Genomic DNA, 14,896 nt, shown 5'->3' on the forward strand with positions numbered 1-14,896 from the left:
AGGCCCAGGGCGGCGCCCGTTCCTGGCACGGCACGATCCCTCCCCGCGGCAGCACTGACCTGTCCGGGGCCCGGCCGGGCCTGACCGGGCGGGGCCTACGCAGCCCCTCGGCCCGGCGCCGCCTGGAGCGGGGGCCCGGGCGGGCCGCGTCCTCTGCGCCGGGAGCCTCCGAGCCGGGGCCCGGGGCTGCCGCGGCGCATCCGACCGCAGGGCCCGGCGGCCTGGACAAAGAGCGCGGGGCGCGGGGCCGGACGGGCGGGCGAGTGGCGACCGGGTTGCGGCGAGCGCTCGAGGGCTGCGACGCCGCGGAGACAATGCGGCGCGTCCGGGCCGGCTCCCGGGCCGCCTCCGCCGGGGCGGGGCGGGGGCGGGGCGAGGCGGCGCGGGGCGGGGCGGCGGCCGACGCGGCCCGCGCGCTTCCTTTGTGCGCCCGAGCCCCGCCCCGCGTCCTCCGGAAGGCTCGGAGGCGTCGGGCGCGGGGCCCCTGGGGACCGGTGGCCTGTGACCCCCGCCCCGGTGGCTCACTGTGGGGTCTCGGAGGCGAGTCTTAATGATTGAGGGTTAGTGCGTGTCAGGGCGAAGTGCACGCACCCTCTCCCTTATTGTCCACAATAACCCTCCAAGTGGTCATTATCCTCCCCACTGGGAGCCAGGATCAGAGGTGAAGTAATGACCAAAGGGACCCAGTCCTACCTCCATAAAAGGCGTAATCCCTACCGCCAGGTTTAATGTGAGGGTTAACTGATTTACAAATTGCCTGCGGTGCCTGGTGCACAGTGGGAGCCCAATAAATGTTAGTTTTCTTTCCCAAACACATTGTTTTAACTTGAACTGTCCTGCCGAGGCACCTTCATGCAGCAAGCAGGCTAGGAGCGCTGGCGGTACACGGACCATGAGAGTGGCACCATCCCGTAGAGTAACTGCTGGATGGACACAATGACTCCCCATTCCCAGCCATTGATTTTCTTCACTCATACCTCCTCCACCACACCGTCATACCTCCTCCACCACACCGTCTTTTCCTCTGCTCCAGCTTCGCTTGGTCCATGTTTTCTCTCCTGCATGCCTCTCTCCCTTTTTTGCTTCCCATTCCTCCTCTTTCTCCTTTACTTTCCAAACTTTCAAACCTTGCCGTAGAATTCACATTCCCCTTTCCCTCACACGTTTGGTTTTAAAAAGGAAGATTGACAAGGGACTGAACACTCAGTTTCTGTCCGGCGTTTGGCCACACTTCTGTCCTCCGCCTTAACTTCCACTGTCCTGCCAGAAAGGTGCTGTCCTTGACATTACAAGCCAAGTCCTACCCATCCTTCAAGGTCGAAAGACCAGCAGTTGGCAAACTTCTGAAAGGGGCCACAGAGGAAATACCTTAGCCCGTGTGGACCATATGGTCTGTGCCCCAGCTGCTCCAACTTACTGTTGCTGAATCCGAGAGCTGCTGAAGTGAATATGTGAGTGTGGCGGCTGTGTTCCCACAGAGCTGCACTGAGAACACTGACATCTGAGTCTCATGTATTTTCTCACATCGTGAAATAGTATTATTTTGTTAATTAACTTGCGGGGTTGTACAACACTGGCAATGTAATAGATGTAGCCTGAGGGCTACAGTTTGCCAACCCCTGCTTTATACCAATGCCACTTCCGCTCTGAAATCTAGCCTGATAATCTCCACTTGGCAGTACCTTTTCCCTCTGTAACTTGGAAAGCATTTACCTAAGAGCCTTTTGTGGCACTTATCAAATTGTGGCTTTCATTGTAATTTCCTGTGTGCTCATCTTTCCCAGCAGACACTATGCTCCTTGATGGTAGGAAGCAGTCCTTATTTCTCTGGGCCTTACCATACAACCTATAGGGCTTTGTCCCCGAGTGGACATTCAGACATACGCAGTACGTACAGCTGTCTAAGGCGAGATGATTTCTCTTGGAAGATGGGAACCTCAAGAACAGGACGCTTATGTTATGATTATGCTCTTGCTTGGATTTCAGAAAATTTTGAGAGCCTTATGGACCAAACAGAAAAAGGAAGGCAAATGCCAGCTGATTTAGGGGTTGGATAACTGTAGTTGGACAAAGAGTGTTGGTTACCAGCATTCTGGAAACACTGCATGGCTCCTCAGAGAGATCCTATGAGGCGCTTCCATCAGCAAGTTGGTAAAAGAACACATATTCTGGAAAGACCTAGGCTGCTTCTTCCTGAGATTGTTTGATTCTTCTAGAAGAGAGAGCAGGGCAATGCTTATTCCTGGAACTCACCTGAGGCCAAGCTGTGCGGTGAAGTTAGCATAATGAATAACAGAATTCAGGTGCAAGAGATCCCTGCTCTTGACTCTGCACCTTAGTTTCCTATCTTTAAAACGAGGATGGTGAAGTTCCGACCCCCAAGGGCAATTATCAGGATTCAGGGAGGAAAGCCATGTAAAGTTGACAGAGAAAGTTCAAGGATGGCTTTATGAACGATTTGTTGTTCTCTGGAACTATGGGCTAAATCCACACAAGATCGTCGAATAGATGTAAGTCATTGTACTTTGGTTCAAAATAGAAATAGTACAAGTTGGAGACCAAGGAGACCTATTAAGACAGCAACTCCTGTCAAAGAAACCTCAAAAGCAAAAAGCAAAACAACCCAGCTTCCTGCAATCCAGTTGGCACAACACTCTGACCCAACAGCACTGTTCTGGCGGATGGTGGAATGAAGGTGTGGCCTCCTCGTGGCCTGACCAAAGGTGGGGAGGGAGCTGCTGTGCCCTTGGGCTAGAGTCAGGGTGCTGCCCCCTCACCACCCTGCAACCTGGAGCTGCTCCTTCTTGGTTTTGTCCCCACTGCTAGAATGAAGAGGATGATGATACTTATCTCTGAGGGTACCAAGAGTGGGTAAAGGATGTGTGTGTGTGTGTGTGTGTGTGTGTGTGTGTGTGTGTGTTGATTTTTTTGAGACAGGGTTTCTTTGTGTAACAACCCTGGCTGTTCTGGATCTTACTCTGTAGACGAGACTGGCCTTGAACTCAAAGAGATTCACCTGCCTCTGCCTCCTGAGTGCTGGGGTTAAAGACGTGCCCCACCACTGCCCAGCTGAGATGGTAGGTTTTGATATTTGGAATTAATGTGTTTAATCTAGGGAGTTAGATTTTAAGAGAATCAATGAAATGGTAGAACAAAGATAGAGAAGCATGACGGGAAATATGGGAATGGGGGTCTTGACATGTCGTGGGGGGAAATCAGAGAACTCTCAGGTCTTTAGATGCCCCCCCAACCCCGCCACCTAGTCAGGACAAGTTCCTAGAAACACAGTGAGATGGACCCTCGAATTTGTAAGACAGGATCACAACCAATGATGGTAAGTTCCAGTAGATTCTGGCTTAGAAGAGGAAGTTTCTGATAATTAGAGTGGATTCTATAAGAGAACGGGCCATTTCCTGCTTCCCACCTCCCTTTCTTCAGGGTTGGGGATGGAACCCAGGGTCTCACACACACGCCAGGCAAGTGTTCTACCACAGAGCCACACCCCAGACCCAGGACTGCTTTTCAGGAGTCTATCATCCTTGCAAGCCCTGCAAAAAGGGAATGGATGACTTCCTCCCGTCTTTTCATTTTCTAGTGTTCGTTACCTGTGTTCTCTGGCTCTCTTTCCCTTCACCCTACCCTCACTCCATATAAGACTAACTTCTCCCAACTTGTATATTTTTGTATCCCCCAAACATTTCCCCCTTCAAGTCTCCCCCAGTTTCCCCTTTGCTTCTCCCACCCCTCCTCTCAGCACACTTAGCATTCTGCCTGGAGCTGCCTCCCTCAACTGTCAGCAGCCCTTGGCTCAGAATGGCTGAGATCTAGGCCAAGATCACTGTGCAGACTGGCAGAGAAGAAGGCCAGCAAATGGATCACCGCAGAGGGCGGAGGTACCACTGTGACTCTCCCACCAGGGCAGAGTGCTCCAGCAGAGTGTCCTGAAGCCTAGGTCTCAGAGAGACAGATGGAGACCCCAGAGATGAGCACAGTTCCGTCAGATGCTCTCTGCAAGCTGAGCTATTCCAGGCCCACTTCCGGCTCTCCGAGGAGGCACGTCCCTTCTCTTGGAGACTCTGCAGTCCTCTGGCCGTGATTAACCTCAAGAACTCCCGCTGACACCTCTGTGGTCAGCGTGGCCCCCATATACGCGACATTCAAAACTAATGGCAAGAGCGCAGCAGGCCCTACTCGTCCTCTCCTCTGACCCTCTTGCTTTTCTATCTTCTGGGTTATGGTTCTTTGTCCCAGCCCAGGCCCTCACTCCCGCTTCTGTTCCAGCTACCCAGCTGCTGTGCTGCTTCCTCTGTTTCTGGTAGTTTACCTCCCCTCCTAGATGCCACGGAGACGGAACCAGGAAGTGGCAGGGCAGGCTGACTTCCCCCCTTCCTCCAACACTTCGTACCGTGAGCTGGGCACTGCTGGATGTTGGGAGTCTTGGGTACAGGCAGGCCACCGGGCATGGCGGTGATGATGGCTTGCTGGTGTGGGGATGGGCCTGGCCGAGTCACAGGCACACTCTTCTCCCCTGGCACCACTTCCTCCCAGTCACCAGAAGCACACTGCTGGGGCTGTCGGGGGCAGGACAGACATGAGTCTAAGAATCGCCTCTGCATTCTTGGACACTACCCTGGTCCCTGTGGAGCTTGGGCAATGGGCTAAGATGTAAAGATTCAGCCACCCTAAGTCAGGGAGAGCCCTCTCTTCTTCCTGGGGATATTCAGAGACAATCTCAACAGTCAGCCTACCCTGAAATACCCCGGAGTCAGGACTACAGGACTGCCAGAGCTATGGTTTCCCTACTGTTCCCTGTGCCTTGATATCAGCCTACTTACCTCTGGAGAAGCAGGCTGCAACTGTAAAATCACAGCAGAGGTGTGCTGGAACCTTCGCTGAGGGGCACGGGACACGCCCTCAGGATGTCCATTCTGAGGCCCAGGGTCTGGTGTGGGAAGGTGGCATTGCTGACTGCCTCCGGGCTTGTGCAGATGGGCAGTAGGGCACTGCAGGGGCAGGGCAGGTGTAACTGGGCCCAGAGGCATGGCGTTGTCTTCTGGGCTGGACTGTAGGGCCAGACTTGGGGAGACTGGGGCGAGCTGAGGTTGGGACTGGACTTGGGGGGCAGGCCGTAGTGGCTGTGGCTGCTGTGCCTGTGGCTGCTGCTGGATCACGAACTGAGGCTGTGGGTGCTTCAATGACGACTGTGGGAGAAGCTGGTGAGGCTGCAGTTGAGCATAAGCTGCAGGGGGGAAAGTCTAGGTTAGACGGCATGGCCAACCTCATCTACAATGTCCCTTGCACACACAAACACAGTTTCTCAGACCCAGGGCGCTCCTGTTTTCTTCCCTATTATCTTTCACAAGGGAGACTGGCCTGGCCAGAGCCTGGAAGCTTCTCTCTTCCTGCTTTTGATCTTCTCCTCCAGATGAGGAACCTTACCTTAGCAATCACCATGGCGCCTTTACCCAGAACTCAACCTAGTGCCTAGCAGTACATGTCATAATACATCAGTTTGTTGTCCTGACCTGTTCCCACACGCTGCCAGTTCTCTTCTTTCCGTTTTAACCAGGCTGGCTCTTTGAGGTAAGCATCTGGTATGTGTTGGTGTGGGTGTGTGTTGGTGTGAGTATGTGCACATCGTGTGTGGGGAGGCAGAATTCATGCTGGGTGTCTTCCTTCATCATTCTCTACCTTGTTGTTTTTTGAGACAGGGTCTCTCACTGCAACTGGAGGTCATCAGTTTGGCTAGGCTGGTGCTCAATGAGCTCCAGAGGTCTGCTTGTTTCCACTCCCTCAGGGCTGGAGCTAGGATCTAAACCCCAGCACCCCAGCACTTGCGCCAACCCCCTACCCCCCACACTTTAATGGATGCTGGGAATCCAGAATCAGCCCCTCATGTTTGCATGGCACTTTACGGACTGAGCCATCTATCCTACCCCAGAGGTCTTACTTTTTTGTTTTTTAGTGGCTTCTGCTGTGTTTTTAGCTTCTGCCTTGTAGACAGTAATAACCCAGGAAATCCAGTTCAGAGTGCAGATCCTCTGCCTGGCCCGCATCCAGGCCAGCTCAGAATACGAGAAGGTCAGCGGAATCTATCCTACTTAGATCCCACCTTCCACGGTGACTCCCTCAGCCGGAGAGCTGAGTGAGTAGGTATGCCAGGCAGACATAGAGGGCCACAGCTGGACACTCACAGTCACATTTACACAACTACACAAGGACAGACAGATTGTGGGTTCAAGCTATCATTCACAAAGAACCCTGAGACTCTGAAACCATAAGGGTTTCAAAGTGAGTTAGAGGAGGTATGCTCTTTCTTCAATTTTGCCTCTTTACATGCAAGTTTCTAACTGTCATCACAGCCCCATATGGAATTCCAAGCAGGTTGCCAATGGGAATAAAGAAAGAACCGGAACAAGAGCCACCAGGAGCAGAAGCAGATGGGGCTCAGGGGCTGGACACTGTGGCCAGAGACAGAGAGACAGGGCCAGCCCAGCAGGTTCTTGTGGATGACAGCGAGCAAGGAACCAAGAAACTGGGAGATCGGTGTGGATTTGAGGGGGATGCACTGGATTTAAGGGGCTCGAGGGGCTGGAGGAACCTGCACAGACTGCCAGCAGGCATTTGGGGATTATAAACTGTCTGTGACTCCAGTCTAAGCCCCGCCTCCTAATCATTGGATAGCCCAGCGTTTAACAACCAAAAAAGACTGTTCATCAGGCATGAAGATAACTCTTGGTAAGAAGCCTGGGCGGTGCTGAGGGGCCATCAGGCTCCAATGGCTAGAATGACCTGTAGCTAACATGCTGGCCAGAGTTATTCCAGAGGCTGCCATCTGAAGGAGGGCTGGAGAGGGGCCAGGCCCGGGGAGCTGAGTGGGGGAGCTGAAGGCATGATGGATGGTGATTTGCCACCTGCTGCTGTGACACCCAAGACAAGGGCTTCTTCCTTTCAGTGTGTTTCAGTGTAGCAAGAGTTCAGATCTAGGAGACCACAGGTCTTCCAGCTCTACATCTTGGTAGAAATCATTAGGAAAATGGTTTTAAAATTCAGGACTTATTGTGGCTGGGAAGATGGCTCAATGGGGGAATTGCTTGCTGCACAAGTATGAGAATCAAGAGTTTGGATCCCTTGTGCCCACATAAACACCAGGCCTAGGGTGGGTGTGGCAGCTCACCTATAATCCCAGCACTTGGGAGGTGAACACAAGGGATTCCAGGAGCAAGCTGGCTAAAGGGTTAGTCAAACTGGCAAACTTGGGGTTCAAATGAGAGATCTGTCAGACACAAGGTGAAGAGTGACTGAGAAAGACACCTGATACCAACTTCTGGCTCACGCACACACATACAAATATGCATATGAATAAAAAAATTCAGAATTTATGAGGTTGGAAAAACAAGGATGAAGAGGGAAAAAAAAAAGGTTCTAACCCCCAAAGACATGAAGAGTCCAGTTTGGAGATACAAAGAACAGTTAGTTCCTGGCTATGAGAGATGTGGTTTTGATTTTTCAATGTGCTCCCATCATGATTTGTTGCCTCACCACAGGCCTGAAGCAGTAAGTTCAACCATGGACTAGAACCTACAGAGATGTGAGCCAAAGAGAACCTTTTTTCTTGATGAGCTGATGAATGCAGCAATGTGTTACAGAGCTAGCACAGCAGGAGATTTGGAAAGGGAACTGCTGGCCTCCTGGCCCCTGTCCTGTGATCCTCCTCCTATCCTACCCTTCCTCCAATCGGTGGCATTCATATGAAACTACAATTGTTACAGGACAAATGATGCCGTATCTGCCCAAGCTGGGACGAAAGCTCAGAAGGGTAAGTGAGCTCATACATCAAACAGGAAAAGAATTTTGGGGAAGTGTGCATCATTAATCTTTTGGGGTTAATAAGAAGCAAAGACCATGGTTTAACTGAAGCATTATCCTGGGTCAAAAATCCTTTGGTTCAGCATATTGCAGTGACTTTCTACTTAGTCTTCCTGATTCTGGTTTCTTCCTGCTGCAATCCATCTTATGGACAGAGTTCTAATGAGTCTCTCCAGCGCACAGATACAACCCCTGACTCAAAAGCAGCAAGGGCTCTCCTTTGTCCAGTTGTCCAAAGCCTTGGCATTCAGTATCTCTTTGTAGCCTGAACCGATCTTTCATTTGTAATTATTTATCCGACCAAGCAACCTTTGCTGTTTCCCTGTGCAGCATTGGTACCGTTTGGTCTGGGCGGCAGACTGAACCCTAGTATCCTCCTCCAAGCTGTACCACCACCAGGCTCCTTCCTAGCTCTAGACTGCCACCGAGGCCATCTACTCTGCACTGTACTTGGAGGAGCAGTCTGCTGAATGTCAGAGGGAGATCTAGCGCCCAAATACTTGGATTTGAGTGCCAGCTCTGCCACTCACGAGGTGTGAGCCACTGGTTAACCCCGGATCTCTGTGCCGTCATCTTTAAAATGGGGTAAAATATGATGCCTATCAGTTATTTTAGCAGATCACTAATCTCCTCGGTGGGCAGAATTTATGTAACCCACTTGTTTCCTCTAAGATAACTTGAATGCAGTAGATGCTTAATCAGTAATGCTCACTGAGTGAACGACCACAAAGCAGGACTCCATTTGTGGGGTCTGTTTCTCGCACAAAACTGGTTCTCTTCAGGGCCAAACTGTGAGTGACAGGTGTAATCTTTCAGACTAGTGTGCTCTCCCTGGGAACCCTGCACCTGTACCATCCTCGCTCATTAACTTCTTGGACTAAGCGTCAGTAACCCTAAATGACCTACTTGTGCCATAAACGGCATGCATGCCGCTGTGTGCCTCTGGGGCCCCAGGGCAACGCTTCCATTTGCTGGAATGTGCTCCTTCTGCTTCAGGGACCTCTGGTTTCGGGGGTTTGGATCAGGCTCGGCTCCCATTTTCTCCATTTGTGAGAATCCTTCGTTATCGGTGTTTTCTTAGACGCTCCTTCTGTTAGCTGTGAGGTAGCACAGCCTTGCTTAAATATGCATTTCATGGATTCTTCAACATTCATCACTTCCCCAACTTTAGCATCTTCAAGTGAGGACGCAGAGTGAAGATGTCAGCTGAATGACAGCGTGTTTCCTTCTAAGAGTCAGCTGAGGTGCAACTTTCAATCACATGGGTCTTCGGTGAAATGAAGTCTTGGGGAATACTTTTTTATACATATGCCCTATCTTTCCAGCCAGACTGAATGCTTTTTGAATTGAAGACATACCTTACTATTAGCTGAAAAGACATACTTTCATTTAATTTAAAAGATGAGTTTCTTTTACCTTCTGCATAGTCCAACAGAATATTCTAGACCTTTATAGATACTCAGAGACTATCTGCTACCAACCATAGTAAGATCAGTTCATTTTTGCCCTCTTTAAAGGCCATCCCAATTCAATATGGGGGCACTGAAGGGAGGCTTTTACCACTGAGGCCATGGTACCAGAAGAAACCATGCCCTACTCCCTACAGCCAGGATGCAGCACATTTGTGAAATATAAACGTATGGAAATCTCCGAGTCTGTACAATTTCTTCCTCAGGACCTGCTGGGAAGTCCATTGCTTCTGAGAAACCCAACTGGTTGGTTCCATGAGACATCAACTCCAGTTCTGGAAAGTCTCACCAGCCCTTTCTATTATGACATAGGGGTGTGCTGATACTGGTGGTGGGGAGATGGACACACAAGACCAAACAGCAAGCCTAGGGAGGCCTCCGATGATCACAGGTCCTAGGTCAAAGGAGGCCCCCGGCAATGTTCAGCTTCCTGGCTTCTCCCCTGACCTTGCATTGCCTCCCTGGAATCCGACCAGGCCAATTCATAGCTTCCAAGTCATTTTTGTTTGTTTGTTTGTTTTTGTTTTTCGAGACAGGGTTTCTCCATGTCGTTTTGGTTCCTGTCCTGGATCTTGCTCTGAAGACCAGGCTGGCCTCGAACTCAGAGAGATCTGCCTGAATCTGCCTCCCGAGTGCTGGGATTAAAGGCATGCGCCACCACCGCCCGGCCCAAACCAGTTTTTTTTATAAGTCTCCTATGCAGAAAGGGGCCTGTGAGGAGTCACTGGCATGTCCCCTCACCCCTGGTTGTATCTACTGCCGAGATTTGTCAACAACAGGCTTCTGTTGATCTAAAGGCTCCAAGTACACAGGAGACTGCTATCCAAGAAGTTTCCCACTCCAGCCTGCAGGCTGGCATCTGCCCTTGCTTTTCTAAGTGTCCAGAACTTAAGATAGTAGAATCACATGATCAAGGTAGGATGCTCATGGGAGAGGAATGACGAATCTTTTTCTTAACCACTGCATTTCAAGATTTAGAAAGTTAATATAAACTTCCGACATCTGTCCACTGAATAAGCAAGTACCACAGACCAGGCACATGGTCCTGAAAATGGAAGTCCAGGAAAAAGCAGTTGGCAGTCTTGTGAGATGGTTGCCAGGCAGTCCACAAGACACAATCCCTTGTGGGGCTCACCGAAAAGTGCCCTTAGGTGCTAAGCCTGTTCTTACACCTGGGTGCCTATCCAGGCCTTTTCCCTCCTTCCCTCCTCCCCTCCATTCTCAAGCTGCTGCTGACCCAAGTCTGGAGGGAATGGACCACTGGAAACTGTTGTGTTGCTTGAGGTGTGCCTGGAAGCAGAGTCCCTACCTACTTGTGTAGGTCCCTCTCTGAAGCCAGGTCAGACAGAGGCTCTCTGTGGTGCAGCAAATGTTGTGACAGGAGAAACATTCAGAATATGAGCGCACAAGCATGAAGGTCCAGCTTTGGAAGGACACAGGCGCCTTCCCAGAGATGGGTTTAGTACACTTCAGCCTTTGGAAGACTGTGGCAAGAGGATCAGCATTGGAGAGGCCCAGCCAGGCAACACCGGGCACACTGGGAGATCTGCAAGCAGCTCTGTACAGTGGAAGCCCAGAAGAGGAGGCCCGCCCAGCACGGGTCTAACTGTGCCAGCACGTCCAGTGACTGCTCATCTCCTGGATGCCTGTGTGACCCAGCTTTCAGGGAATGGCTGGACCGTAGCTGACTGTAGAGCAGGCAGCTCCTCTCCACATGAGTGGACAGGGACACTCTTTTTAGATGGACCTTAAGTAATACATGAATTTCCAGTGATGTGTTCCGTTCCCTCCAGGCTTGGGTCAGCAGCAGTTCGCAAAGGAAGGAGAATGGAGAGAAATCCTCCATAAGAGGTAATCAGGTATAAAAACAGGATTGCCACCACGGGACACTTCGGGTGAGCCCCATGTCCCCAGGCCTCTCTGGCAGCTACATGGTGAGACCACCAAATGCCCTGGGTACAAGTCTCCTTGCTAAACAGCCTGGAGCATTAGAAGAAAACCTGGCATTTTTGCCCCACCCACCCTCAACAGAAGATGCGCTGCAGGGTGGCTTCCAGCATGAGTTTCAGAGTCAGATCGGAATGGAAGTTAGGCTCTGCTACCTATAAGCTATGCAACTTTAGATAAATTGCTTAACCTCTCTGGATCTTGATTTCCTATTCTGCCAATGTTGATTCATACCATATAGGGTAGGCATTAGTATCAAATAGAGTATTCTATTTAAACCACATTAAAAAAAATCACATTTTTTTTTTTTTGCTCAATGTCTAGTATATAGTAGATGCTAAGAAATGGTAGCTGTTCTTAAATACTCTGTTGTCTGTATATCGCTTTGAATGTCTCAAATGCTTTTTATAATTCTAATTTCATTTATTCCTAACAATGAGCCTATGAGCAGCGTTCTCATCTTACAAGCAGGAACTGAGAGGAGTTTGCAGTGATGTCCCCCATGCAGAAGGTTGAGGTTTCTGAAGCTGACAGATGAGGCATGCTTCTTCATCTAAAGGATGCCCCAAGATGCCAAGGCTGAGCACAGAAGATGTCAGCAAGCAGAAGTGAACACAGCCAGCCTGCAAATGCTCTCCACGGGCTGTTGAGAACTTGGAGAGTGACCCTGGAGGGACAACGAAAAGGGTGTGCTATAGAGAGGGCAGGTGGCAAAGGTCCATGACGGACGGACGGACGGACAGACGACAGGTCAAGTCCATCACAGAGGGGCGGGGTGGGGGAAGAGACAAGAGTGTAGTTGCCTGGCTGCAGCAGCCAGTCAGTAGAAGAAATCCAGTGTAAGCATGGCAGTTGGTGTGTGGGTAGTGTGGCAGGGTCTCAAAGGTCCCATGGTTAAGCCGGGCGGCAGTGGCACTCGCCTTTAATCCCAGCACTTGGGAGGCAGAGCCAGGCGGATCTCTGTGAGTTCGAGGCTAGCCTGAGCTACAGAGCAAGATCCAGGACAAGCACCAAAGCTACACAAAAAAAAAAAAGGTCCCATGGTTAGAGTTAGTCCATTAGCAGTCATCAACATGTCACATAGTAGGTCTTACTATGGAATGAGGCTTGTACATGGCCAGGTAGGAAAGAAGAGCAAAGTGAAGTTATCTGAAGAGAAAGGAGACAACAGTGTGTAAGCAAAGGCTGTGAACAGCATGCCCTGTAGACCATCATCCTCTAAGCTGGCCTTGAGCAAAACAGAAAGCCAGTCCAGAAAAGGAGGGTGTCAGGCTGGGTAGCGCACAGAGTGAGATAACGGGTGTGTATGGTGAGCTTTCTCTGTGTGGGTCACTCTGGACTGGGGTGTCCCTCAGTGCTGGCTGAGGCAGCTCTCCTGTTCCATGTCTGACAATTTCACTTTCAAAACATAGCTCAGATTTCCACAGCCTCTCACAGAATGTCAGCTCTTGTTCAGCTCCGTACCTCCCGTGCTTTGGCACAGAGGCGGGCACACAACAAAGGGTCAAATGAACATTTCTTGAGCTGAACTGAACAGTAGAAGAGACAGAGAAAACTGATCTGAGGACGGCGGTTGATCTTTCATTGGGGGTCTCTTCATTCGTGAAATGGGGTACTCAACACTGGGATTAAAGGAGATAAGTACTGCGGGAGGTCTTCTCTTTCTTGGCACACAAACACCCATATGTACACACATATGCAGGCACTTGTGTGTGTACACAGTCACGCCCACCCACGCAGTGAAGGATGTTAAGCAAAATGCAACCCCCTTCACTGATAACTGATGTGTTCTGGATTTCCTCTGAGCCTAAGAAGAGTTTTCACAATCTAAATTTGGTCCTACAGTGGACAGTTGCTGTAACTTTCAAGGCCAGTTCTATGATTTTTAACATCAAAATCACTGGCATTTGCATCTGCAGCTGCATTACAGGTCCACCTGCACACTTACTGTTTACAGCATTCTTTCAGTGACAGTGTGACCCACTCATCTGGTGGCTGCTTCGGGAGGGAAATGCAGTACCTAAGAATCCTTGAACCAGCAAGCATCACTATGCCCAGCCTATCGCAGATGGAAATCACAGCGCCCTGACACAAATCCCCTCTGTGATAAAACAAAACAGCTCTGTGGCAGGCCTGCCCATCAGAAGATTCCCTCTCTGAGCCAAAACCCGAGGCGGGTTGAGGAGACTGAACAAAGGCCTGGCATCTGGAGCTACCGCTGAGTGAAAGGGGCCCAGGATCTTCAGAGACCCAGCAACTCCTTTCATAACAGCCCATGCCTCTTGTCAGAAACTTTCTTCACACCTTTGGGCCTAAGTGTTACCCAGAGCCCAGGGCTTAGCATCTAGAATAATGACTCAGAGATCCAAGCCTCCTAGTTGGAGCAGTGGCCAGGATCCTTTAGGTCTTGGCTTCCCCAGAGGCTGGGCCCATGGGACCCTCTGCCAGTTCTCTTCTGCCCTCCATGCTCCAGCCCTGAGAAGGGCAAGGCCAGACCCTTTGCCTTCCCTTCCAAGGCCCAACATCTTAGGCTCTGCTCTCCTGCCCTGCCTCCCCTCCCCCATCCACCCTCTTTCAGGGCATAAGGGACCTTTTCTATTTGCACAGCCTAAAGAAGCTGGTTGCCAAGGTGACAGGAGCAGGAACAGCGGGGAGCTTGCCATGGGGGAGGGGCTTTGCCCCCAAACAGCTGTCAGTGGGAGCAGCCCCAGCTGGGGCAGGAGGGCTTGCCTCTCTGGAGGAAACACCCCCAGGGAAGACACATTCCTCTTTGCTACTCTGCCCCCGCCGCACCCGCCCCCCCCCCCCCCCCCAGTCTCCACTGCCTACCTTCCTCCTGGGGCAGCCAGTCAGCTATAAAAAATGCTCCCACATAGCAAAATAGACTCTCCTTGCAGCTCTCTCCCTCTCACAAGCACAAGCACGCCTGCTTGGCTCCCCCTCATTTGCCCCTTCCTCATTGAGGCACAGTGGGTTGGCTGGGCAGAAGGCCAGCAGTCACCTCTGCCCGAGGAACTGTGTAGTCTGACAGGTGCCGCTCTGCTCTGTCCCCCACCCCCCGTCAGGTTGAAAGAATGATGTCAGGCTTTTTGTTCCACAGCCCAGAGAGGCCCAGTGGCTCCTAAGCCGCCCCCAGCTGCCTTCCTTTTGGGAGGTGGGAGTCGAGGGTGGAGAGGCTTAGGGAGGGGAGGGGGTGGGAGGGAAAGGAAGAATGGGCCAGACAGTGGGAGGCAGGGACAATGCCCAGGCCACTGAGCTGTGTCTCTGGGGAGAGGCTCTTTGTATTCCTCAGCACACAGCTGCTCCACAGAAAGTTCTGTGGGGCTACCGGTCCCCCGCTCTACATCACAACCCACACCGTCAGGCTCAGACCACACCTAGGCCTCTGGCCCTCAAAGCCTACCATTCCCTGTCGCTTACCTTTCCAGGGCTCAAGAACAGAGAGCTGGCCACTTGGCTCTGCAAACCCAAACAGTCTTAGGACCCCCAGGCTCTCTGAGCTTTGGGTGGGGGAGAGGAAAGGCAAGGAGGTCCGAATCACTGTAAGAACCGAGAGTGGCACTTGATGACTGAGGGGCAGGAGGGATGTGGAGTGGGATCCAGTCCCGCAC

The 14,896-nt window shown here is 51.4% G+C and overlaps 1 protein-coding gene across 6 annotated transcripts in view; it reads right to left on the minus strand.

The window, feature by feature from the left end:
• Positions 1-14,896, minus strand: part of Phc2 (polyhomeotic homolog 2) — a 109,310-nt gene that overhangs the window by 26,839 nt on the left and 67,575 nt on the right. For 5 of the 6 annotated variants that reach the window (XM_052718820.1, XM_052718818.1, XM_052718819.1 and 2 more), the window contains 2 exons: positions 4,836-5,239; positions 4,406-4,571 (listed from right to left, as the gene is read on the minus strand). In XM_052718820.1, the coding sequence (XP_052574780.1) occupies positions 4,406-4,571; positions 4,836-5,239 (570 nt within the window). Of the gene's footprint in view, positions 1-4,405; positions 4,572-4,835; positions 5,240-11,750; positions 11,854-14,896 lie in introns of those variants that run through there. The other variant, XM_052718821.1, reaches the window with a different exon arrangement.

This window comes from Peromyscus californicus, unplaced genomic scaffold (assembly GCF_007827085.1).
Source record: "Peromyscus californicus insignis strain IS unplaced genomic scaffold, ASM782708v3 Scaffold_5__1_contigs__length_169319896, whole genome shotgun sequence".
NCBI classification, from domain to species: Eukaryota; Metazoa; Chordata; class Mammalia; order Rodentia; family Cricetidae; genus Peromyscus; species Peromyscus californicus.